The sequence below is a fragment of the Strix uralensis genome, chromosome 1, assembly GCF_047716275.1.
Source record: "Strix uralensis isolate ZFMK-TIS-50842 chromosome 1, bStrUra1, whole genome shotgun sequence".
Taxonomy (NCBI): Eukaryota; Metazoa; Chordata; class Aves; order Strigiformes; family Strigidae; genus Strix; species Strix uralensis.
This window is the reverse complement of record NC_133972.1, coordinates 26034033-26061830: the sequence shown is the minus strand read 5'-3', so window position 1 is coordinate 26061830 and position 27798 is coordinate 26034033. Positions and strand designations below refer to the sequence as shown.

Genomic DNA, 27798 nt, shown 5'->3' with positions numbered 1-27798 from the left:
CTAACGGCAAGGTCCCGCCGGACCTCGCCCACCCTGGCGGGCGCCCTCGGCCCCTCCCCAGCGCCGGCACGGGCGCGGCGGTGAGCGACGCGGGGTGGAACTACACTTCCCGGCACGCCGCAGGGGCGGAGGGCGGTGAGGGCGAGCCCCGGACGGCGGAGGCGGGGGAGCGCGAGGCGGTGGCCTCACGGAGCCTGTCGCCGCCGCCATTGGCGGGGCGCGGGTGGCGCTGCTATGGCGCTCTCGGCGGCGCCTCTCAAGGTCTGCATCGTGGGCTCGGGGAACTGGTGAGTGCGGCGGCAGTCCCTGAGGGGGCTGAAACCTCAGCGGCGGCCCCGGCCTGACCTTCCCCGAGGCGGTGCCTGCCCGGGCCTTGCTGTCGCTTCCCGCGCAGCGCTGTCGTTCCCCCAGCCTGCAGCCGGAGGATTTCGCGCCGTGGCCGCGCTCCCCTCAGGGCTGGCGGCGGTGAGGGCAGCCGCGCCCCGGAGGCCACGGCCCCGGTGCTGGTGGTGAAGCACGGTGTGGCCGGCGGGGCTTGGTCTGTGGCGGGCTCTTGGGATGGCTTGTGCCGTGCGGGTGGGCTTCTCCCACCCTCGGTGTCCCTGGCAGGCGGAGGTACTGCCCTGCAGGGAACGGAGGAAGGAGCGGCAGAACCCAGCACCCTGTTTTGGCGTGCTTGTGGGCGCCCGTCTGTTCTGTGAAGGAGTTATTTAAGGATATTTTTAACCTGGTGTTTGTTGTGTGGTTTGGCCGATGTCAGGTGACGTAGACGTTAAAGATACTGGACACTTATTTTTTTTTTCAGCAGGTCATTGCTAACTAGGCACTGCCTGTAGGGCTTCTGTAACAAGTCCACTTCGAAAGTGTTGTTCGGGGTTTCCTATGTTAGCTGTTTTTCAAAGTAACTCAGAGAAGAATTGTGAGACGCTAGGTTATTTGAAATACCTTTTCTTTTCAAATTGATTATGCTGAGGCACGCGGAAGGCTTGAGACAAGGTTTTATTGATGCATCTATCACTAGCTTATAATTACACTTAAATAGGCTTACTGTTGAGTCCACTGGAAGCAATAGATTTACTAATTATTTCTCTAAGAGGAGCATCATGTTAATAATCCTTTGGCTTGCTTCAATTTCTCTACCATTCCTGATCACTCTTTTTACCCTGGAACCCTATTTACAATGAATAAGTTAAGTACAATTTTTATATAAATGTATCTTCACAGTTTGTCACTTTAATTACTAATGCTGAGCATACATTATTTCTGATACATTCTGGTTAAGACTAAATCTAAATTCAGAGTTTGGTGTAGAGCAAGAGCAAGGTACTGCAGTTTATTAAACAAAACTTAACAGCCTTTTGTCAAGGTGATCTTAGACTTGTTGCTCACCCCCTGCCCCCTCCTGCAATTGGCTTTTGGTGCTGTTTTGCATAGTTAAAAATATCAGCAACTGCCAAGTTGCATTTTTCTTTGTGATGGCTTGTTGAGGGAATGACTGACACTTTAGTGTAGCATCTCTTGCTTTCCTTGCACTGGCCTGTAAGATGAATGGGGAGATACTGTGCATTGCAACATATGTCAGAAGGAAATTGTGTAGTTAAACTTATCGGTCTTTTAGGAGTATTGTTGCTGTTCGTCCATACTTGAAATCTAGCAAAAAGTTTTACAGAAGTTTGACTGCATTTATGTTTGAGTAACTGTGAAACTCACTTGCAGAAGCAAAAGGATTTGTAGATATTACCTACTAGCAATAACCATGTGCATATATATTTTATTTTCACCTCATTGGATCAGTTTAATAGCAAGAAAAACTCCTGCCTAATGGGGTGGATATTTGAATGGCAAAATGCCCGTATCTGTGATGCTGAGAGAAAGAGATAATGCTATTACTGTGCATCAGCTTTTTTCTTTCTTTTGGGGATAAATGTATTCAAATAACTGACAGCTTATTTCATGTCTGATAGCAGTGTGGCATTTTTTTTGTGGCAGGAAAGCAGAAACCAAAGTAATCAAATCATTTGCAATTTAAAATTTTTGATGTGCAACAGCTCTCCTGCCCTCCTCCCCCTAAATGTTTCTGAAATCAATAATTCTTGGAGAGGTAGGTGATTTCTTCCTCAGAGTCCAGGGGATGACAGACACCAAATCCTGACTGCAAAGAGCGCCGTGATTCAATAATATATGCAACCATTGAACTAAATGGTACTTAATTTGGACTGTGTACCCGTGTGCATGTAAGTCCCTTTTTGAACTGGGGCCTGTGGTCCTAAAGTGGAATCATTTAATGCTCAAAAGCAGGTAAACAGGAAGAAAACGAAGCACTTTATGCATCTTACCATTGATATTTTGGGCGTTACATGTTTTTGAAGCCTGGATCACTGGACCATCTGACTGGTATTGCCTAAATTGTAAGCTTGTAACTAGTTGAACAGAGTGGGGTTGAGATGATTCTGTCTGACAAATGCCAGTAACTGTATGATCATCTTTGCCTTCTCACAGCCCTTTAACCTATATCTGGCCAGAAAAAAATTGCTAAAGGAGCTTGGCAGGGCAGTGACCAGTTGAGCCAATCACCTTGGATGATAAACTACTTCCAGTCAGACTTGTTTGGTCGGTTTGGTAGGGGGAAGGTCACTTCAGCAATGAAGTTGACTTGGCAGGGGTCACTCCACACCTGATGGAAGATCACGGGATGGGCCAGATGTTTTTTTGCTGACCTTGCCCATGTAGGTTGTTCTGCTGGTGGATAAGTAATTGTATTAGGATCGTTAAGATAGAGGATAAAATAAACTTCCTTGAATGTGTAGAGAGTACACCTTGGGAATATGCCTTGGAACCTCAGAATTCAAGGACAGTGCCCAGATTAATTTAAAACACTGCAAACGCTGCCTCGGACATGTACTATAGCCCGCTCTCTGATAACGCTTCCAGGGCAGGTTAACTAGGTGGGCACGGCCAGAATTTATCCATGTCTGTTTTGCTAGAACCAGTTGTAAATTAATCTGATTGCCCAACCTGAACTGAAACTGTAGACTTTGGGAAGAGATGGGAAGTTACAGGGACACAGGGGATCCTACAGCTAGGACTTGCTGTAGAAGAATGGGAGGTGAAACTTGTGGTTTATCTGAGGTTATTTTACAGGGACAAGTGGTAGAGCAAGACAAGAGATTAATGATATTATTTGCACTTTCATATTGTGACTTCCACTGATGCTGATATCTGGGCAAGTTTAGGAGTTTCTGGGTTTTGTGCTTTACTTTTAAAGTGATGAGGGGAAAGCAGACCAACTGCAATACACTGTAACAGTGAAGGGCAGGAGACAAAGTGGGTGGTCTTGCTCAGTGAGATCAGATACAGTTCTTCAGAAGTGTTAAATCAGCGTCTGTGATTGTATTTGGGCATACCTCTGATACTCATTGCAAGGAAGAGAACTGCTGTTTGGCATGCAACTACCTTGTATTACTTGAATAGCATTAACCACCCCTCAGAGCATGTCAGGGTTAAGGTTTATGAAGGAATCTTTCGCTATGGTTTTTGTTGTGTAACTGAGCTGCTGCAGGCATGAAGTCTTGCAACCTCGCTCCCACTAAAACTGTTATTGCTAGGAATAAATTGGCAAGAATTCCCATTCCTTTGCCTTGCAATGTGTCAGGAGTATACAAAATGAGCCAGACATTCTAGAAGATTATTTCAGAGTACACACTGAGGATTATTAGGGCACGGGAGAGTATATAGGCTTGCTTGCTGGATTAACAGGTGTGAGGAACTGGTATTTCACCTTGCACAGAGCAATCTTAGACTCGGTGTCAGTTGTTTGACCTTGCTTAATTCAGTCCTCCAACAGTTGTTGCAACATAACAGGGAATGAGGAACTAGAGAAGCCAGTCAGGAATCTTCTTGAATTCAGGAACTAAGACTAGGCAAATCTTCCCTTTTTTAATACTACATTCAAAGGCTGAACAAAAGACAGCTAAGGCATTTAAGTGTTAAATAGTAATGGAATTAATGTCTCTCTCAAGTGGCGCACGCTGCCAAAGTTTATGCTGGCAAGCTGAAAATCCCCGCCGGACAGTTGCTGAATCAGTTGTTTCTGTCTTTATCAACACTAAGCACACACAATGTGTAGTGAAGTTCAAAACGGAAGACAGTGATTTTTCCAGGATCCAGCCTTTGTATATAAATCTGCAGTAGTAAATGTGCTTTTGTTAAAGGAACTCAAAGCACGTTCTGTGGAACACATACCTGTGTTGTGTTGAACGTTATTCATACTGTTTGTGTGGATCTGAAATTTGGGGGTTGAGCTGGTCTACCATTGCAGCAGAAAGCACTCTGTGTGCATGCAGATCTAGAATGTGAGTTTGATAAGAGATCCCTGACAGTTGTGGCTTCTGTATCACCTCCTGAACCCAGGGGAATTGGTAGTGTGTGAAGTGCTATTGGAGAAATAAATTCCAGTCTTTTAAGGCATACAGTTTTATGGTTTAGCTGAAGAAGGTCTACTTAGGATACTATAATTTTTTTCTCCTGCTACTTAGAAAGTGACCTTAGGCCAGTGATAGCACACATCTTTAATACAGCATAGCGAGTTGTGCCATATTAAAAGTTCTCGGAGCAGAATGAATATTTGGTTCAGTTGCCAGCTGTGAGTTTCTTACAAGCAATGTCCATAATAAATTTAGGGGCGTGTGTGATCATAACTAGATTTGAAAGGTTTAAGTGTTCTTACCTCCTAATAAAGTGTGCAGTTTCCACACATGCACACACATAAGCCTCAGATCAGTGAGACTGTGTATTTTTATCACATCTTTCTAAACTTTTTTTTGTCTGCTTAGTAGGTTATCAGTAATTATGAAGCCACCTTCTTGTCCCAGGAAAGGGAAGTTAGGTTAACAGGTTTTATAAATTGCATCTTTTTCTTCCGTATAGCATTCAGGCTAGGAATGGAAGGGAAGGTTGCATTTGTTCCTCTTCTTTTACGTAGCTTCAGTAATTCTGATTAATTTCATTGTTGCATAGAGATTTTAGTAGTAAAATTGATCACCATCCTACAGGTTTTACTGTATGCTGTTCTTGGGGAGAAAATGAGGCTAACAGCAATGGAATTATCTGCCTGCAAATTCAGAGGATGCTGTTGCAACATCAAAGTCTGTGAGTTGGCAGCATAACCATAAAGCTTGTAACTTATGCAAGATATAACTGCTTCTTGGCTTTAAACATATATCAGTATTGTACAGCAATTGGTGGGTCAGTCATCTTAGCAAAGAAAGCTTCCTGTTTCTTAAAGGTGAAAATTATCCATTTTTAAAAAATGAAGTGTGTCACTTTTACCACAGCTTTGAAGATCTAATTAATTTAATTTGTGGAAATACAGTAACCCAAACTCTCACTGAATAGCTAAAAAGCAGACAAAAAAAAGTAAGAATGGTTTCAGTAAATGCTTCAATCCAACCAACTCTGGATATGTTTAAGAGAAGGCAGCAGGTGTGAATGACTGGTGTATTTTTCCACTTGTTTTACTAGATCAAAAATGCTACATAGTAATGTCCAATAACCTGTGAATTTCTGTTTATTTTAAAGACAATCTCTCCTTCTCCTAGAGCAAAATTATATTTTTTAAAGAATATTTTTGTTTTCTTTCCTGCAGGGGTTCTGCAGTTGCCAAAATAATAGGCAGTAATGTAAAAAAATTGCAAAAGTTTGCTTCCACAGTGAAGATGTGGGTCTTCGAGGAGAATATTAATGGGAGAAAACTGACAGATATCATAAATAATGAACATGAAAATGTAAAATATCTCCCCGGATACAAGCTGCCAGATAACGTGGTAAGGCTCAGAAGCTAAATTCTAGTTATAGAGCAGAGGGAATATTGCTCATGCTATGAATGGAAGTAGAAATTTGTTTTGTTAACACCTTTAGGGTTTATAATATTTCAGACTAGATGCTCTTTTACTGATGAGATCAGAGATTTGAACAAGTAAAATTATGCGATTCCAATGCACTGTACTCTCTTTTTTTTTTTTTTTTTTTTTTTTGCGGTCTCCCTGTTGTCTTTATGTTACTTCAGCTTCTGTATAGGGAAGCAAATGTGAAAACAAGGGCAAGATTAACAGCTCTGACCATACCCACTAAAAAAAAAGTTGGCCTCAACTTTGGAAGGGAGCTGGCTGGTCAGTGAGAATTGAAGGGACTTCAGGTATTCCGAAACTTATAAAGTATTACAGGATGAGAACTAGAGGATTTCTCAAGTAAACTGCAAGCCATTTGCAGTTTATCTGGTTCTCAGCTGCATTTCAGCTATGTGCAGTCAGATCAGCATGTTAGATGTAGCATTGCCAGGGCAGAACAGTGGGGCTCCACATCTATTCTGTGTTGCTGTAACATGATGGTGGGGGGGCAGGTGGTGACTCTTGCCCCAAAAACATTATAGGAAGAGACTGCAGCAGCTGACAGTTCAGTAGAGATTTTGGGCAGGAAAAACATGAATTGCTGTGCATTGCAGTTTTCTTTTTAACAATAATGCTGAAATCCCATTTCCCTAGCCTTCAGCAAGCGTGGTGTTTCTGCTGTCCACCACCTGCTCATTCAAGTTTGTTCTCTTTATCAATAGGTCAAGCTTATTGCTACATTTTAAACCTGAGTGTAATTTTAAGATGGTCATCAAGTGTTAGGAAAAGTGGAGTTTGGCAAGTGGCTTCAAAGTAGGTCACCATCTTATAGGGTAAACAAAATCTGTGAGTACAGAGAAAGAGAATATAAGCTAGATGATATAAGGGGTATGGAGAAGAAATTTGAGTGTATAAGAAACTAAGTAAAGAAACTACTTTTCTACATGCAGTGATTTATCAAAAACTGAGGTTATTTCGTCAAAGAGAAGGCAGCTTCTTATTTTATATTTTCTTTCTCAAAGTACTTCTTTGAATGTTACGGAACATTGTGAATTTTTGTGACATTAACCACGCTGGTGGCTGTGAAGATGCCCCTTTCAAAACATGAAATAGCTTGTTTGAAAGCATAAATTCTTTTGCTTTTCTGGGAAGTTTATGTTACTGTATGTTTTCAATGATGAAGCACAGTAGTTTGTAGCATTCAGTATAAGGCCAAAATGTGTTTTTACTTATCAGATAACACTTGTGTGTAGTGTTAATTTTAAGAAATTATATGGCCTTTCTCTCCCATAACCACACAGGTTGCTGTCCCAAACCTCAATGAAGCTGTACGGGATGCAGACTTGCTGGTTTTTGTCATTCCTCATCAGTTCATTCATAAAGTCTGCGATGAAATCACAGGACGAGTACCCAAGAAAGCACTTGGTATAACTCTCATAAAGGTATAATAAATCCTATGCATTAATAACTAAGAATGTGTCATGGAATCTTCTAAAACAAGATGGCTTGATATTTTGATATGAGAAGTCTCTTTGCATTATTCAGTTGTTTGTTCCATTAAACCTTTCTAGACCAAAGATTGGAATTTGTCTCGGTCATTAGTGGATTGTTGTGTGGTGTTTTTTTAGGCTAGCACTTGCAAGAAGAGGAGAATGAGGCTGTTCACAAGACTTTCAAAAAGAAGGAGGAAGTGAATATGATTTGCACGACCAAGCTTTCCAATCTTTTATTTATTGTTTCTAAATGCATCATTAGATGAAGAACAGAGCACAAGCATAATGCTTTGATTGTTAACGCACATCCCACACGCTGAGTTGATCATTTTAAGAACCACTGAGAGAATTTCATGTGACTGATAGCGTTCTTGTTCATGTCAAATATCATGTTGCAATAAGTGAGTCTGTTCAGCATGGTCCAAAAAGATAGTATGAGCATATTTCCTATGCTCAAACTATCAGAGGCACTCAGAGGTGTGGGAAGTGTTTCACTGGAGTGTTTCTCGTTTTGGTGGCAGGAGAATTTTTAAATGCAGATGAGCTTCTTTTTTAATTTTTTTTTTTGCTGTGTGTTTAGCTCAAAGAATAAGGTATTCCCACAAGGTTTGGAAGATTCTGGTTTGCTGTTGCTTTGTACTTAGTTGAGAGTGGGCCATTTTCTCAGCACACATTCCCTTGTTTACTGTCATTTCTGGAAAATGATACGTTTATGGATCTGTGCTTAAAAAGAACAAAAACCCCCTATCACTACTTACTGCAAGCTTGTCGCTTTAGTTTGGCTATCTAAACCCATCAAATCTGTGTTGTTTTGTCAGTGCTGACCTGATATATTTCTGAGATGTATGAAAAAGTAATGCTTCCCAAGTCCACTTGCTGCATTTTGTAGAAAAACTTTTCATATTATAGAAGACAGTGTTAAAAGAGCTGAATGCATAGCACTGAAACCACACAACTGTCCTAGATGCCCTTAAATTTGTTGCTTTGAAGTTGTCCATTTATGCTTCTTTCTTATGTAAGCTCAGGATAAACTTTATTCTGCTTTAATTTGCTAAATGTGAGTTACGTTCTCATGTCCTTAGAGATAGAAATAACTAATGAAATCGGTGGAGTAAATGAGAATTTATGTCAGCATATCTGAAGTCAGAGTCTGGGCCTATATTCACTTGGGATTACTGCTCTGGGTATTGATTGCCAGTGTTTTAATGGAGTGTGGATTAATGGCTATATTTAAAAAAAAAAAAAAAAAAAAAGGAGCGGAGGGGATACTTATCTTTACCAAAAAAAAAAAAAATCCAAGCCCTAAACAAACAAAAAAAACCCCAACAGAACAAAAAGCCTGTACTTAGTGTAGTGTAAGTAAAAGAGTGGCGCCTGCCATGCAAAGCAGAGTTGATTACTAGGCATCCTCCCACTGTCACATAGCGACACTGCATCAGTAGGCAGTCTTTTGAAAGAAATGGTGTGAGGCCCCTTAATTTTTTTGCAAAATGCAAAGTACATGTTAGCTTTTATGAAAAGGCATAACTGTGCATCATTAAAAGTATCATTTAAGAAGAAAGGGCAGAGATTTAACACAACAATGAAGCTAAGTAGTAGAGGCAGGAATGCATTCTTTCTTCTACTTTTGCAGCTTTATGCATTCTGTTTTCATCAAAGTCATATTTTTAGTGGTCTCATTATGTTCAACACTAATGCTATTAAAGTGGCTTGTGTTAACTTTGGCAGTTAAAGTGCAGTTCTGCTCTGAAAAATATCATTAGTGGGACATCTTGTTTCCATGCTTTCTAAATTGCTTGGCAAGATAGCAGTGTGTCATCTTTTAGTCTTTTTTTTTCTTTTTCTTATTTTGACAGTCTAATCTTCAAGCAGAGCCTAGCGTCTGATAATAAAACTGAGTCTTTGGGAAATAAAAGACATTTGTCTGCCAGTTAATCTGCATTACCATTGAAACATTTGCAGTTGTGTTGCTTTTTTGATCACTGGTGTCTATGAAAACCTAAGAAATCATTGTGTGGATGTGAGGGCAGGAACCATACACAGCTTGCGATGAGGTACAGCAGTGAGCACAGGAAGCAGGGTAGGTGGAGGTGGTTCAAAATACTCTTCAGGCAGCCTCAACGTGAGTCTTATTTTCATCTACCTAGATACGGGCCCCAGGGATTGTTCTGGCAGGCGTGTTAGGACTCAAGCGATAAGACCACAGACTTAGACTTGTATTGCCTGGGGATCACTGCTGCCTAGTGGAAATTTCCATGCTGGAGCCTTGGATTTTGGGGGAGGGAGGGGTGTTTGTTTTTTCTCCTGTCATCTACCATTCAATATCAGATTTAACTCTACAAGAAACAGGTGCAGCTCTCCTTGACTTTTGTCAGAAGCTGCATGTTTCATAGCAGAGCTGAATTTGGCACCCAAGACTCTCTGATCTCCTTTCACTTGGATGAATAATGGTTGTGTACATACTCACATTTTTGGAGTTGTTCCCAATGCGTGCATGCTTTTCTCTTTATTATTTGCCTGCTTAGGAGGGAGGGACGGACCTTACAGTTATTTTGTGGGGACATTTTTGACACTGAGGGAAAAATACAACATGTATATGTGTGCTTGCTTTCAGATTCTTTCTGTATGGCTCATCAAAGATGAGAAGGAAGAGCTGTGCATTGATACATATTGAAGAAAATGTAGAAATGCAGGCACTAGTTTAATTGGCAGGTTTTATACAGGCATTTCTGCATGTCACTTGATTGCATAATGTTGTTTAAGGAATAGCACTTCTGATCTGTGGAAATGCAAATTATGGCCTGCCTGAAATGTCACTACTGACAACATACAAGTGTGTGTGTGTACGTCTACGTGGAAGTAGTAAAGGCTGACACTGCCTTTTTGACTTTAAGTCATAATTCAAAATTACCAACCCCCAAAAGTACCAAATCCCCAACATTAAAAAATAGTACTGTATAAAATGTGGTATACTGTGGGAAGGAAAGACCGTTTCAGTAGCTTGTCTGCTATGCCATTGTTCTAAAAACTCAAAAGGAATCTGCATTTAGCAGGCTAGGAGAAAAGGGTTTTGTGAAAAGGGTCTCATTTGGAGTTCTTGGTTCAGACAATTCAGGGTACCAGACTCTCTTCTCCATTGCAGCATTAATCTCTAGGGTGATCTTTTCTAAGGTCCTATTTCTGCCCTTACTTTCATGCTTTGTTAAGAGTGCATTATAAATACAGATTGAAAATAACTGTAGAAGTCCTATGAAAAGAAGACAATAGCAGAAGTTTCACTAGTAGCAAGTCTGTCATCTTTAGTCTCTATCTGAGTAGGCTTTGTTGCACTTCTCACCCGTGGACAAGACTAATTGTGACGTGCTACTGTGTCTAATGAATGACTTTTTAGTAATTCCATTTAATGTTGGCTGCAGGGAATAGATGAAGGCCCGGAGGGACTCAAACTGATCTCTGACATTATTCGAGAGAAGATGGGAATAGACATCAGTGTGCTGATGGGAGCTAACATTGCCAATGAGGTGGCAGCAGAGAAATTCTGTGAAACCACAATAGGTACTGTTCCAAGTAATAAGGATGTTCAAAATATGCTCCTGTCCTCACAGTTGCACACCAAGTAGCTCAAATGTTATCATTTTCAACATTAGCTGTCTGTTATCAGAAATTGTTGGGTTCTTCTTTAATGTTGAATTTCCTAGAATATTTACTCTTTCGAAAGTACTAGGACAATACCAGGAATAGAGGGACAGGGAGGAGTGCAATTTTACCTAGTCTCACTAAGGTTGTGACCTTAGTAGGTGAAATACTAAGCATGCTTTTTATCACCCTCCACGTTACAAACAGCTTTATTTTGTTGCTGTGCTTAAGGTTTTTCTTGGGTCTGCGTGGCTTTATATGGATAAATGATTATATATTCTGTGCTCCAGCTCGGGTGTAATGGTCACAGATCATACCTTTATGCACGTTTGGGTTGGTTTTGTTTTAAAGGTATCAATATCTTATTTTAATTTCTCAAAATAATTAGTTCTCCCAAAAGCTAGACATGGTTTTAGTTCTGTGTTGATGTCTGCACACCTTTGCAGCACGAAGATGTGTGCAGTCTCAGATTTCACAGTGTTTAGATAGGCATATGTGTGTGGGTATATGCATACAGGTGGTTATACATAATAGCACAGAGTTCATGTTACTTTTGCAGTGTTAATTTTTATGGTTTTATGCCTTTTTAGCTTTGTAACCTATCATTAACAGCTTTTGCACTGAACTTACTTTTGAATGGTTGAATTACCTCTTAGTAGTATCTACCTCTTAGACACATTTGTCAGTGGCAGCACACTCAATAAAACATCCTTGATGTGCCTTTATCAGTAGGTATTTTTCTGGAATGCAGACCTTAAAATAACCCATAGAATTCCACCTGCTATATTACTTTTTATTATTTATTTTTTGTTTTATTATTAACTGTTCTTTTGAAAAAGAATGATCAAAAAAAGAGAGAGTATAGAGAATTAATGGAATTGTTATTTGGAATCTTTTGCTGAGCAGACAATGAATTATGCAGAAGTCCAGAGTAACTCAGTGCAGAGCTCCTAAGTGCAATGTAGACATGTCCTTAGTCACTTAAAACAGGAGTCTCTTTAGGATGAATATAGAACAACCTTTCTCTGCTTTTAAGTATTTTGGCTTGCACAGAAAAGGCTAAATAACACCCAAATAAATTATTCATTTTTTAACCTTCCTATCTCTCAACAGGCAGCAAAATCTTGGAAAATGGCCTTCTCTTCAAAGAACTCCTGCAGACTCCAAACTTCCGAATAACTGTAGTAGATGATGCAGATACGGTTGAGCTTTGTGGTGCTCTGAAGGTAAGATTAACATGTTGGCTGCAGTTGGTACACAAATGGAATGGTGATCCTTGCAGAAAAAAAGAGGGTATTTTCATTTAAAGAATTTTTAGTGTGCTTTATATAGTATGTAAAACTGCTGCATAACATTTCTGAAAGAACCACATGGGAAATTAGGGAGCAGCATGTTCTGAGAGTTGGCTTTTGTTCTTGACCTAGAAAGATACTGAGGTGAAATTTGTGTATTTTCTTTGTAGCCTTACTTTGTTCCTCCCTCCTGCTTCATTATTCATCATGTGTCCTGCAGACTGAACTCTAGTTGCATTTCTAAAAAGCTGTATGTATTCTGTCTGCTCTGGTCATTTGGGTTTGATTGCACTATATTTTGTTAACTGAGTCCAGACTTCCAAAGAAATGCATGGTATGAGCTCTAAAAAAAAGTGAATTAAGGATAGATTAACTTGGTTAAAAATACTATAGATTTCTTGCCTGATTAAAAGGTACAAACTGCTATAAAGCAGCATAGCTCAGTCATGCTAGTATAGGTGATGTTTTTAAACATACAACTCTTCCTTAATCTCAAAGAAAATTTTATTAAAATCATATTTTTAAAAGTATTTTTTCATTTAAAACCCTTCCTAGCTTAATCCTAAATCTTGTGCTGATAGCATGCAAACAACTTCCTGAGCTGTTTTTAATTTGAACATTGCAAAATTTTATTAATGCATTGGGAACATGTATGCCTCTGAAAGAAAATAAAGAAGCTAAAATTAAACAGATGGGTATGTTTTTATTGCCTGTGCAAAGCAAAATGCAAAGCTCAGATGTGAATTGTGAAATGTAAACTTGAGCTTTTTTTCTTAGAAATTGTACATTCTTCTTATTAGGAGGATTGTTTGCCAAGGGTAACAACAAGCACTTTGCTTTTTTTATGATTAATCTGATAATATTTGTAATAAAAAATGTGAAAAAACATCTTTTCATGTGATTGTTTTTAGGGAAAAATCTAAAGTGTAGCTTCTGTCAGCTGACAGTTACTTTATTAAACTTGGAAAGTTACTTCATTAAGAAATAGTAAAAATTAGCATTATTTAACTTGCTGGAAGAAGGAAATCCCTATTTCAGAAGATGACAGTGTTGTGTGAAGAGAAAGGTATAAAAGAAAGTTTCTACTCTCTTTCTATAGCAGTGCCAATTCAAAATACCAGCAGCATCACTGCAAACTACAGCTTAGAGGACAGAAGTAAGCAGGCACACATGCCAGTCCAGACTGTCTTTTAGATGTGGAAACAGTAAAAGCAACTCCTGTATTGGTATTTAAAGAATGAGAAATAGTACACTATGAGAAATAGTATATTCTCCCAGCTTCTGCATCTTTCTATAAATACCAGCTTGGGAAAAGGAGACATTTCTGGTATTTGTGGTATAATAGACTAGATCTTGTTAAAATTCTATACTTCCCTTGCTCTTTATTTCTGCAAGCCTTTCTAAGCAGGGAAGATTTTCAGTATGGATGGTTGCCTAAAGGTTCAGAAAAAGTACAGAATGGTAACAGAGAGTGCTCTGAGCACAGCTTTCCCTTACAATAATGATAATTTTAGGTTTGAAATTTGTTTTTTGAAGCATATTTAAATTCAGACTGTAATAATAGGTATTGCAGCTGCGTGATCATGAAAGAACATGTGCTTGATTGCTATTTATATACATATATATGCATATACATATTGAATATCCACTTCATTTACTTTTTTTTGTGTGACAATGGGCTGATGGAGATGTACTGAAATATAGAAATCAGCACAGTGAAACTGCAGTCTTGTGTCAGCTTGGAGACTGGCTGAATAGGCAATGGCAGTCACTTTACAAAATCTGATGATATCGAGGAAGAACAGCTGTCTACAGTAACTTGTTGGCTGTAGGAACAAAAAGTGCTTGGCATGTTCTTCTCTACCAGGATTTTTTTCTTTTGAGGACCAAAACACATTTCACACTTACTTGTTGACCTTTTCTAAGGGTTGAGGTCGGAAATTAACAAATATCAAATTTGGATAGTTCAGTTTCAAGGTGTCCAGTTGGCTTTCCAGGCAGCCTGACCCAAGGCCACCTACACATTCCAGCTGCCATTTGCCAGGCGATGAAGGGGCCTTCCTAGGAAGTGCCTCAAGGTTATGAGACCACTGTAGAAGTAGGATGTGCAGCTACGCATACATATGGACGTGTGCTGGGACGCTGATGGATGTGATACTACGGAGTAGCACAGACCCAAGGTTATCACCGCTGAGGTGTCCTTAGAGTCCTTAGCGCCTGTGCCAGTGTGTGGTTTTACAATCAAACAGCACAGATGTGAGGCAAGACTGAGCTGGTGCACAAACCTAGCAGCATACTTGAGAGGCAATATAAACATTGGTAGCTGCGTTCTTGGGTGTAAACTGTACTGGAATCACTTACCCAGTGCAGTGGTGCTGGGGGGTGAGTGTGAGGGAAGAAGTGAGAATCTAATCTGGCGAAATGGCCATGTTACAGCTGCCTGATGTGTATGTTCAGGGATCTGGAGAGTTAAAAACCCTCAAGTGGCAGCAGCCAAGGACCAAGATGATTGTGACAGTTACTGTAGGAAGGAGAAGGAGCAGCAGCTGTAGTTGCCTTTCAGGTTGCTTCAGGCCCATCTCTAAATCTTACAGCTCCAGCTAAGCCTTAAGCAAAGAAGTAAGAAGTATTATGAAGATTTATTGTTTACCAGGTTATGTAACCAAGCATTATTATTTACAAAAGTGGTCTTGCAAAGTATGTTTATGGCAGTTACTGTTGGATAATCAATCTAGGTACTGTAGAAGTTGATTGTTTTAATTACTCTTTCCTGAGATTTAAGTGGAAATGAAATCTATTATTTACATTCAAGCTTGCCAGGAGCAAGCAAGCAGTTTATGGTTAACCTCTCTGACAGTCCTGCTGATACTGTCTTTGATTTGTCGAGTCTTCATTTGACCTCTCTCAGCCATGATGTGAAGTGATGAGCTTCTCCAAGCTCATGTGTAAGCAGGAGGGAAGACAGGCTGTGCTGAGTGAGCTCTGACACTACCTCAAGGAAGGCTGGACATCCCAGGTGCATTAACATTTCTGCTTAGTTCTCTAATGATCTGTCATAATCATGGAGAGGTAATGGCTGCCTCAGAAATGGCCTTCATGAGCACTCCACTAACTTACTGTAAACAGAGTAGGACTGGAAACTGGGTATTTCTGAGCACTGACTGTGTAAGAAAATCTGTAACCAATGTCTGCAGACTTGTTAGTCTTGGTTTCTTGGTCATCTATTGACCTTGTGTTTGTGACCTCTGGCATATTTGCAGCGGGTCATGTGCAAGTAAAAGACACTTTTTTCCCATTTGTTCTGACAGATACTGTGAGCACTGCCTGGCATCAGCATTTCTTTTCTGGAGCATACCTTCACTATCCCAGTGATAAAATAACTGAATCCAGTCCTTGCTCATGTTCTAGAATAGCTAGAACTAGGACTAATGCCAGCTTCCAGGTACCAGAGCAACTAAGACTCGTCTGTTAGTGCAAAGTATTTCAGTAGCTTAAGACCATATGCAATATAAAAACACCCTGTGCATCTTGCTTACAGCATGCATGCTCTAATGTAAAAAGCTGTTAATGCTGAGATTGGGGAAATGTGTTTTCTCAAGCGTGAAGTGATTTTTGAGAGCTCTGAATCCCTCAGGCCAAGAGGAACATTGTGTTGCAGTCATTTTGGGGTTGTTGTGACAGTAGTTTTGAACATTTGGAACAACAGGTTTGTCCGTAGGCTAAAGTCAGCCTTGCTTATTGGGCTCTCAGACCCCCGTGTTGTGTGTGCAAATGCAGTCAGTCTTTGAGCTCACAGAAATGTGGGCTCTCTTCTCTTGCACAAACTTGAAACAAACTTGGATTACTGCCTGCACCCAGAGTTTTCTGGTTTGGTCTTGTTTGGACTGAAAGAAGAGTCAGTCTCAAGTTTTGTGAGATTTTTTTTTTTTTTTTAAAAAGAATGGCTCATCTTTCAGTAAGGTATAACTTTCAGTAAGGTATAATTCGGTTCTCTACAGTATATTAGACACGAGAGAGTTATCATAGAATCTTCAAGGATTTAAATGAAACCAGATGAATGATAGACCTTGTAAATTCATAGTTGTGGCCTGTGGGTTATGTAGACCAGGATATAACAGTCTCCTAGGCATGGGTGTGTGTTCTAGAGCATAATTGGTTGTCTTGTTTCCTCATTGTTTGCAAACTATGTGTAAGAACATACAATGGGGATGTTGTACAAATGAAGAGCTTAGAGTTTCAGAATTAGACTCACAACTTCCCTTCTTCCCTACCCCATTTCCTCAGATGGAAGTAGTCTTGGTATAACTTGCTTCAAACAATATTTCTGTTTCTCCAAAGACAAACATTGCAAAAGGTAGTAGACAGCGAAATACCATAGGCTGAATCATATTGTAAATTATGATCAGGTAGGCTGCTTCAAAGTGGAAAGGAAAGTAAAAGCAGGCAAAGTTGGAGGGAAGGGGAAGCTGTAGTATTGGAGTGTTCAAGAAGTACATGGAAAAAGCCTAGAGGTTGTTCAAAAATAATTTTGTTTTTAGCTGAGCACTAAGCACTTGCAGACTTCACATATGGGTTATCCCATCTGAAAACTTATTAAATACCTGTTTGACTTCCCCTTGTTTTGCCACCAAGCGAACAGATATTGGAGGTTGCTCTGGGAGAGGTGTCTGATGAAAACATACCTTGACTGAATCACCACAGCCAAGATGATCTAAAGTACCAGCTTTAAAAGTCTGATTGTCTTTTGCTGCCTCAGGTCTGATGTTGAGATATCTGTCTGCAATTTTTAAGGTCACCTTTAGACCTCAACTAGCTGCTCAAAAAGTAATGACTCATCCTCTGACCTCATTTGATTCAGAGTCACCTAGCCATGACTGGCCACACAGCACTGCAGCTGCCTGCAGTTTTTGGTTTTTACAATCCGAAAAACCAAACCGAAACTGGCTATTAATCAGCTTGTTGCTTTCATTAGCAACTTCTGACTATTGCTGTTTCTTCAGCAACAGTTAAAACTTGTTTGTTTGGGTTTTTCTCCCTGCATTGGGTGCTACATTAGGTGCTATCATGCTGATTCTCCTGTGGTTTCTGTTGTGGTCACTGCCACTGTTGTTGCATTCAGAAAGGTATTACTACATCTATTGCTTCTGTGATTGCTTTATCAGTACCTCAGAATGCCATCATCTTTGAACTGTTTTGTTTTTTGGTAAGGTTCGGGATTTTTTTTAGTAGGGACAAACTGACCATGGCTAGTCTGACTCCCAGGCTGGAAAATAGTTTTTACTTCACTCAAATGTCTCAACTAACCTCTATGTTTGTAAACCAGAGAAGGGACTGTATAGCTGATTGTTCAAGAAGAAACAGTACATTCTTTGTGGAAGGTTGTCACCAGGTCTAAGGAAAGAAGAAGAATTTTTTTTGCTTAGGAATGGTATTCCTGTGTCATGAACCTTCTGGGAATCCTTGGTTTATTATTGCTGTTATGGAAACTGCATACTTAAAAGGGCTGCACACTGTTAGCTTGGCTGAATTTGGTCCCTTGGTGTAGCAGCATGGAAGTCAATAAATGTTTCTTAGATGCAGTATTACTTTAATCATAAAGAAAATATGGATAAAAGGGCTGTGGGATGTCAGTCTAACTTTGCCCCTGCCTCAGGGCAGGAACAGCTTAATCTAGATAAAACCTTGTTTGGGTGTAGTGTAACCTGTTTGGTCTTAAAGATAGTCAATAATAATAGCTCCACAGCCTCTGGGGCAACTTGTTCCAGAGGTTTAATTATGCTTTTATCCTTGGAAATACTTAGTAATGTAAGACTTGCCATCTTTTTTTTTTTTAAAGGTTATCCCATAGACCTCAAAATCCCAAACCAAAAAAATCCTAAACAACCACCTAATCTTACAATAGTAAAGTGTTTGCAGTTCTTAGGGACATCTGCACTCTGTCTTTTGGTGTCTCCCAGGATTCTGTAACCAATAACTGACTCGTTTCCCATTTGTTTTTTCTCTTCTCATTAGAATATAGTAGCAGTAGGAGCTGGGTTCTGTGATGGCCTTTGCTGCGGTGACAATACCAAAGCTGCCGTTATTCGCCTTGGCCTAATGGAAATGATTGCCTTTGCTAGAATTTTTTGCAAAGGACAGGTGTCTACTGCCACTTTCCTGGAGAGCTGTGGAGTTGCTGATCTCATCACAACGTGTTACGGTGGCCGGAATCGACGCGTAGCAGAAGCATTTGTTAAAACTGGAAAGGTACCTTATTCACTGGGTGAAATCCATTGTTGCAAGTACTAGCACTCCTGGTTTGTTGGAGTAATAGTACAGTTATCTTAGATGTATTAGCTGTAATCAGTGAGTACGCTTCTCTTTCCTCTCATTTTTGAGTGTGTTATAAGGCTAGAATGAGTGTAAAGGTGTTAAGAAGGAAGGGTGATTAAAAAAAAAAAAAAGCTGGAGAGGTTAGATATTGAAAGATGCAGATTTAAGGACAATATTTACAAAAAAGAATATGAGAGAGTATTATATATGATCACTTTTGAGAAGGGAAAAACCCTCAGTAACATCTTTTTTTTTCCATAGAATCATAAAATGGCTTGGGTTGGAAGGGGCCTTAAAGATCATCTAGTTCCAATTCCGCTGCCACTTCTCTTGATGCAGCCCAGGACATGGTTGGCTTTCTGGGCTGCAAGCACACATTGCTGGCTCATAGTCAGTTTTTCATCCACCACTACCCCCAAGTCCTCCACAGAGCTGCTCTCAATCCACTCATCGCCCAGCCTGTATTTGTGCTTGGGATTGCCCCGACCCATGTGCAGGACCTTGCACTTGGCCTTGTTGAACTCCATGAGTTTTGCACGGTCCCACCTCTCAATCCTGTCCAGGTCCCTCTGGATGGCACATCCCTTCCCTCCAGCATGTCGACCGCACCACACAGCTTGGTGTGATCAACAGACTCGCAGAGGGTGCCCTCAATCCCACTGTCCTTGTCACCGACAAAGATGTTAAACAGCACCGGTCCCAACACTGACCCCTGAGGAACGACACTCATCACTGCTCTCCACTTGGACATTGAGCTGTTTCCATCCAGATGATGTTGTCAGGCTTATGAAAACATTAATATAGCTCTCCTTTGTTTCCTTCCCCCCCCGCCCCTGTTTTTCAGTCTATTGAAGAATTGGAGCAAGAAATGTTGAATGGTCAGAAACTGCAAGGACCACAGACTTCTGCAGAAGTGTACCGCATCCTCAAGCAGAAAGGAATGCTGGAGAAGTAAGTAAGAACAGATAAAGCAAGTTCCACATACCCCTTTTTTATCTCCATAATTCTTTCTGCATATTTGATGTTGATACCTTTATGAAGGTGATAACCAAAAAGAAAATCACTGTAATAAGAGTAGCTTAATCCCCAGTTAAAATCGCAGAGAGAAGTGAATATAACCTCAAAATACTATTGCTGTAGATAGAGCTAATAGTGTGACACTAAATTTGTGAATGTCCTTCTGTTTGTAGACTATATTATTGCCTTCTGCTATCACAGAAAAGCACAGTGAGTGTGTTTTAACATGTGAAAAGAATAAAATACATGAAAATAGAAGCTGAGCTTTCTATAGAGACTTGTGAAGAGGCTCTACAATTCATTTCATAGTAGTAAATTTATTATGTATTTCCAAGGAGAGGAGCCTTGTTATTAAGGATCTGTATAGGTGATCACCTGAATAGAGTGACTGCTTCTATCCACATGGGTTCCAGTTTAGATACCACAGTTCTCTTTCCTAATGTCACTTCAGTTTGGTCTAGGATAAAACCTGTCATCTGCTTGTGTAGGTCAGGGGTTTTTTGTAGTAAGAAATTAAGCAGGTTGTCCTGGCTTGTTCATTTGTATTCAAGTCAGAACACGTATGATTCCTAAAGCCACACACGGAGTTGTCTCCTTATGAGATTAAGGGATGCATCTATCTGTTCCTATCTGTAGAGGAGGCAAAATCAGAAAATAAATGACTGCCAGTCAGAAGGCCAAGCCTTGTTACTTTTCTTTCCAAAGCAGTTTTTGAAGTCCAGTTGTAATGGGTCAGCTGCATTAAATTTCTTATTCTTTCATGGAATCATAGAATGGTTTGGGTTGGAAGGGGTCTTAAAGACCATCTAGTTCCAGCCCCTGCCATGGGCAGGGCCACCTTCCACTAGACCAGGTTGCTCAAAGCCCCATCTAACCTGGCCTTGAACACTTCCAGGGAGGGGGCATCCACAACCCCTCTGGGCAACTGGTTCCAGTGTCTGAACACCCTCACAGTGAAGAATTTCTTCCTTATATCTAATCTAAATCTACCCTCTTTTAAGTTTAAAACCATTATCCTTTGTCCTATCCCTACATGCCCTGATAAAAAGTCCCTCCCCATCTTTCCTGTAGGCCCCCTTCAAGTACTGGAAGGCTGCTATAAGGTCTCCCTGGAATCTTCTCCAGTCTGAACAACCCCAACTCTCTCGGCCTGTTCTCATAAGGGAGGTGCTCCAGCCGCCGATCATCTTTGTGGCCTCCTCTGGACCTGCTTGAGCGGGTCCTTGTCTTTCTTATGTTGGGGCCCCCAGAGCTGGACACAGGACTCCAGGTGGGGTCTCACGAGAGTGGAGTAGATGGGGAGAATCACCTCCCTCAACCTGCTGGCCACTCTGCCCTTGATGCAGCCCAGGATACGGTTGGCTTTCTGGGCTGCGAGTGCATGTTGCTGACTCATAGTCAGTTTTTCATCCACCGCTACCCCCAAGTCCTTCTCCGCAGGGCTGCTCTCAATCCACTCATCGCCCAGCCTGTATTTGTGCTTGGGATTGCCCCGACCCATGTGCAGAACCTTGCACTTGGCCTTGTTGAACTCCATGAGTTTTGCACGGTCCCACCTCTCAATCCTGTCCAGGTCCCTCTGGATGGCACATCCCTTCCCTCCAGCATGTCGACTGCACCACACAGCTTGGTGTGATCAACGGACTCGCAAAGGGCGCCCTCAATCCCACTGTCCTTGTCACTGACAAAGATGTTAAACAGCGCCGGTCCCAACACTGACCCCTGAGGAACGACACTCGTCACTGCTCTCCACTTGGACATTGAGCCGTTGACCACAACTCTTTGTGTGCGACCATCCAGCCAATTCCTTATCCACCGAGTGGTGCATACATCAAATCCATGTCTCTGCAATTTAGGGACAAGGATGTCATACAGGACAGTTTCAAAATTTTTGCACAGGTCCAGGTAGATGACATCAGTTGCTCTTCCCTTATCCACCAACACTGTAACCCCATTGTAGAAGGTCACCAAATTTATCAGGTACGACCTGTCCTTAGTGAAGGCATGTTGGCCACCACCAATCACCTCCTTATTTCCCATGTGCCCTAGGAGGATCTGCTCCATGATCTTACCAGGCACAGAGGTGAGACTGACTGGCCTGTAGTTCCCTGGGTCTTCTTTGTTTCCCTTTTTAAAAACTGGGGTTGTATTTTGCCTTTTCCAGTCAGCGGGAACTTCACTGGTCTTCCACTACTTCTCAAATAGGATGTATAGTGGCTGAGTCACTTCATCCACCAGTGCCCTCAGGACCTGCAGATGCATCTCATCAAGTCCCATGGACTTGTGCCACTTCAGGTTCGTTAGATGGTCTCAAACCTGATCTTCTCCTACAGTGGGTGGTTCTTCTTTCTCCCAGTCCCCACCTTTGCCTTCTGCATCTTGGGTGGGGTGCCTGGAGCACTTGCCAGTGAAGACTGAGTACCTCAGCCTTCTCCATATCCCAGGTAACCAGGCCCCCCGTTTCCTTCTGGTGAGGGCCCGCATTTTCCCTAGTCTTCCTTTTATCACTGATGTACCTAACATTAACCTTTTAACATTATTTTTGGATGTAAGACACCTAAGTCTATTTTTGCAGTGTACAGTAATTAAGCTAACTGCAGAAAAAAATCTAATTAAAATGTTGGCTTCAGTCTTTGCTGTTTATGATTCCCTAAATGAGACAGGATGCTGTGTTTGGGGTTTTGGTTGATTGGTTGGTTTTGTCCCTGTTCTATCTTAGAACAAATTGAATGCATTATAGAAGACTTTGAGTTGTGTTTTTAATAAAGGATATGAAAACATGGAATTCCTAATATCTGTTTGATATACCAACATATATGTGTCAGTTCTTCATAAAAGGTCTCATTCAACAAGACTTCTGAAAGCAACTTTCAATGTGTTTTTTCAAAACTTTCTTGCAACTGCTTTAAAACACAAAACACAGTAAAATAACTGTGGTTTCAAAGTGAAGAGGTAAGAGTCTAGTAAGAGTAAAATTTCATACTCTCATCCTACTAAAAAAGTCCCAAGGCTACATAGAAATGTGCAAAAGTCAAAAGTCAAAGTTCAGTAGAAGAGCCTTGGTAGCAGGGTTGATGCCTACTGATGTTTACAGTGCAATTTGTTTTTTCCTTTCAACAGTTGTAGAACTAGCCCTCTTAATATGCTCAGGGATAAGATGCACTTGAGTTTGCTGGCCATGAGCCTGCAGCCAGCCTGGATTCTGCTTTCCCCATGTGAAGTGTGGCAGACCTGTGCACAGCAGAGTAATGTTCTCTGTGATAAACAGCAAGACTTATGTATCAGGATGTGATTTGTAGTGGTGGAACTTCTTCACTGAGAAGTTACTGCCAGTACTGTATCTAAAGTTGTGTGAAACTTGCTTTTTGCTTCAGAAGGTTCACATGTTTTGTGGCTGCCTCTAGTAAAATTTCACATAGGCATAACAAATTTTATTTTAGTGCCTACATTTAAGTTTTTACGGCAAAAGCAAATTCAGACCTGCCCCCAGCCCAATATATTATACAAAGTGAGTGATAAGTGAGGCTTTTTAATAAATGCAGAAGCCTTTGTGTAAATTTTTTCTGCGTGTTTCCTAGTAAGGGTTTTGCAAACTAAACAGTGTAGCATTGAATTTGAAAGAGCAGCTATGTGGCTATATGCTAATTTTGGTTCCACCGATGAAATAAAAAGAAAAATCAAGTCAATTGGATTGACCTGAAATAGTTTTTGCTATTGCTGCTATTTTTGTCTTGTTCTCCACAAAAATAAACCAAAAGAAAGGGATATGCATTTCATAGTAAGACATTAAAATGTTTCAGATAAAAATGAAATTCTACAGTTTGAATTGAGCGCTTGTAATAAAAGCCATAGAAATGATGGACTGATTTCACAAGCATGTCCATTCTCCCACTTTTTTTCCCCAGTAACCCGAAGTATTGCACTCAGCCAAGTACAAATCCTGCATCTGCCCCTGAGAATGCAGTAGTCACCATGCTGTAACGGTGCTCCTGAATGGCTCATGGCTTCTCCTGTGACCTGTGGTTCACTTTCAGAAGGAGCCTAGTTCAGAGCTATGTGGTGCTACCAGAGTTACGTCAGTATAGCACACGATAGCAGAGCGTATGGGCAAGCATATATGGTGCTCAGTACTGGCTGGGGGTTCTGCTCAGTGCTGCATTTGTGCATTACAGATAATAAAGCTGCAGAGTGACTGGTGGGACTGCTTTCCTGAGGAGAAAGTCCTAGTCCAGATGTATTCAGAATCACTTGGAAATCAACTATTTCACCATCTCTGATGCTCCTTATTTTAGTCAAAATAACGTAGTGTGTTTGGTCAAAATTCATCGATATAAAAGGCTGCACTGAAATGGCATATTTATTTTGGTGAACAGATAATTAATCCGTAAAATTCACCAGCCTTTGTATGAAAATGGGACTTGTCTGGCTGTCACTGTCCAGGATGGACAGAAAGCAAATATAAATTTCTGTGAAGCATCTTGGCTGTAACAAGCCTTCAGATTATCAGAGAAGCCTGAATAATTTGGGGGTTGTTGGAAACACGGCCAATTTAAAAAAAAAAAAAAAAAAGAAGAGATAGAATTTGGCGTTTCAAAATCTATGTTTAATTTTAGACTCTTATTAAAAACTTGACCTTCAGTTTCTTCTTGGGTCTCTTTGTGTCATATTCTGCAATTGTTTTATCAAATTATTGCTCACAGATAATGCATAACTGATGTGCCAGTCGGCATTTTTAACCATAGATGAATACTGCTATAAGAATATCAAGGAAAGATGTGAGTGTTTTTAATGTTTTATATTTTTAGATCGCTTAATGGTTGTGCCATACATAATGAATGTTGTGGGCTCCATTATAGCTAGCTAGGCTTCTGAGAGGGATTCGTTTTGGAGATGCATGTAAGCTCTGTATTTATCCAGTGCTTTTCAGCCCAGTGTTGGCACTTGACACATACTAAGAGAAATCGATTTTTTCAGTCTCTCTTTTCCCTCCTTCTCCTCACCATTTAATTTTTTTTTTTTTTGTTTAAAAAAATGTTACAGAATAAACTTACACTGAGTTTACTTTCTCCACCCTGTTTCCTCAGGTTTCCACTATTCACTGCTGTGTATCAAATCTGCTATGAGGGAAAGCCTGTCAGAGAGATGATATCCTGCCTTCAAAGTCATCCAGAGCACATATAAAATCAATCAGGCCATCATACTAATGCAGCTTTCTGCCTTTGAAATTTATATCTGGGTTCAAGTGGATGTATCATTAAGCTTCGTTCAAAGCTGCTCACTAGCCAACAGTAACAGCGTGAACGTCTCTGAAGGGGTATTGGTTTTTGTTATAGAGCCTAGTTTGACATAGCATGCAGTGTTGGCTTGGTGATTGTCATTTTACTGGCTAAAATACAACTGGTTTAAGATGCGCAATGCAAAAGTTGCACTACATATCTAGTGTATATATACACAAGTGTACTTTGTGTGTGTTCCTACACCATAAAACACAATGTTTTATTGTCTCTTATTAAGGCCTAGTCCAAAATCCACTGGACACAGGGGGAAGAATCCTACTGGTTTTGATGGCAACTGAATCAAGCCTGTAACCTTGAAATATGAGGAGTCTTTCTATTAGAACTTGGTTTTATTCTGTATACACAATGAAATTTTAACATTTTGCATGCTTATGATTATATTAAGCAATATTAATGCAAAACAAGTGGTAGCAGTTATTTGGGGGCTACAGGAATATTTTAATGAATTCTGGTGAAGCATATTTTGATTTTTGAAAGTCTTTAAAACTGTCAGACTATTTTGAAACCAATTTCTAAACAAATTTGAGGTTTTTAATTACACTGTTTTAAAGGGAATATGCCAGAGGGGGATCATTACCTCCCCTTCTGTTTTTTAATCCTTGCATTTTTGTATTTCTCCCTTGCTGTTCCCAGGTATTAAGCTCTTCTAGAATCCCATTCCCCAAAACAAGTGGGAGATGTTGACCTGGGGATTCTGAACCCTGGTTCATTTTAGTGTTGTACCTGTGGTCGTTCTTAATGGTGTAATTTGGGGGCTGGGGAAGGATACTCTTGGGCTATCCACCGCTCAAAATTGGCAAGCTGTGTTTCTAGCTTAACCATGGGCTGTAAAGTGTTGCGCTCCACACAACACTCCAAGGATGGTTTGGGGAATTCCCTAGTAGATCATGCCTGTGTTGTCAGAAGGGTTACATGCCAGTACACTGACAGCATTCGTTTCAGTGCCTGTCAGTGACTGACACATCAACTGGACTGTAGTCCTGAACCAGTCTCCCCAGAAGAATGGCAAATTCTGAAGTTCCTCTTTTCACTGGACAAAACTTTAATGGGTGCTGGATCAAGTCTTCTATGACCAATCTTCCAGAAAGCTTCTCAAAGGTATCTGTCTCTTTTATTCCCCAGGTATCTGAACTAGGTTTTTTCAGGGAGAAAAAAATCTCCCTTTATGACGGAGATTAATTTTATTTGTTATTGGAAAATTTGTGATTTTATGGAGTTTGGGGTTGGGGTTGGCTTGGCTGGTGTTTTTTTGATATTTTTTTAAGAAGGTTGATGCAAGAGAAGATAGATAAATGAAATGCGTCTTGCTTTTCTTGTATACTAAACTAATTTTTTTTGTGAAATATATGATAGGTACATAAAGAGTGGACTCATTCTTGCATCGAGGGTTAGCACCAAGATTTACAGAGCTCAGCAAGAGTGCCCATCCACTCTGAATACCCACTCCCAACCTCTGAGCAGTATCAGAACTGTAGTTCACTGTTCTCAGTGATGTTTATAGACCAGAAATTACAAGCACAAGCCCATCCTGAAGCTTTAAGTTGCCATTCAAAACTTGCTAAAACAAAGGGGATGCCTGGGAATAATTGTCGTATTTACTCAAGTAGCCTGGATTACTCTGAAATAGGCGAGCATTGGGGCAGCTCTGTATAGACAGGAAGGTGCTTCAGCTCAGGGGTACCATTTCTTGTGCTCCTATAATGTTTTGCATTAATTTTTGGAAGATCTCATGAATGTCATCAAATATTTGTCGATGAGAAAAGTTATTTTGCCTTATTTCTGATTTAGTGCTAAATATAACAGATGGTTAGAAGTTAAGTAACAGCAGATGTTTGTGGCGATTGAGGAAATCACTGGTAGAGCTGACTTGGAGTAAGCACTCCGCTTAGACAGTTTAAAGGATGTGTTAAGATTGGAAGCACTGTTACACTAACGCACACGTGGAGCATACACTCCTCATTACTGCATCACTTCCAGTGTGTCTGCTTATGCTTTGTGTTGGTTTTTTAATACCAAGCTGATTGGCTTTGCCTTTATATGTGTATATATACATATATATATAAAAACTTTTTTTTACATGCAGTATGTAGAACAGTAGCATTTTGTAAGATACATAAAGGGCTATATGAGCTAAATGTGGTAAATTAATATATATTTTAAAATTATTTCTTTATTATTCCAATACTACTTCTACCACTGAAACCCCAACATCTTCATTGTTCTTGTTTTGTACAGAAGCCTGTTCTAAGGCAAATCCAGAGAAAAGGTTTTTATGGAATTTTTTCCTCCAGTCTGTAATGATATTCTTGTTCTTTTCAGACAAAAAATGAGGTTTCAGTAATTAAAATAATTTATTTAAATTTCTATAGATCCTTCACCATTTGTATTTGCTTTTCAGTGCTTGAGAACATTCAGCTTGGCACTAGATATTTTTCCTCCACTAATATTTACTGCTCATTAAAAGACTGTGATATGATACTAGAACTGAATGACTAGAACCCTGTTCTACAAACACTGTTTTGCCTAGTACTGGGGTAGTCTTACTGAAGACATTAACTCCTGGATAAGGTGTCGTAAATTTGTAACTAATTCTTGATTTATGAACGTTAATCACTAAGGAAGGCATTATCTTCTAATGATACCTACTCAGCTTGCCCTAGACATGTGTACTGATTTTGTTTAAAGATTGTGAATGTGTACCCGTTTGAAGAGTTAGTACAAATAAACATTTTTGTCTTGGGAATCATTTTGGTTTCTGTTGTCTCATTTTACATGGCTTGCGATTAATATTTTATTCACTTGATGGAATGTAGGTTATTAGGGATATGGTACATAATGATAGGAGATATGAGGTTGCCATGCAAGA

At 40.3% G+C, this 27798-nt stretch overlaps 1 protein-coding gene across 1 annotated transcript; it reads left to right on the top strand.

Moving 5' to 3' along the window:
- The first annotated feature begins 137 nt into the window (after window positions 1–137).
- GPD1L (glycerol-3-phosphate dehydrogenase 1 like) lies at window positions 138–27675 on the top strand. Its single transcript, XM_074860750.1, has 8 exons — window positions 138–287; window positions 5645–5822; window positions 7187–7327; window positions 10795–10933; window positions 12128–12240; window positions 18319–18552; window positions 19463–19569; window positions 24720–27675. Exons 1-8 carry the CDS (start codon window positions 235–237, stop codon window positions 24814–24816), a joined length of 1062 nt encoding a protein of 353 aa, XP_074716851.1. The 5' UTR covers window positions 138–234; the 3' UTR covers window positions 24817–27675.
- Window positions 27676–27798: the final 123 nt, after the last annotated feature.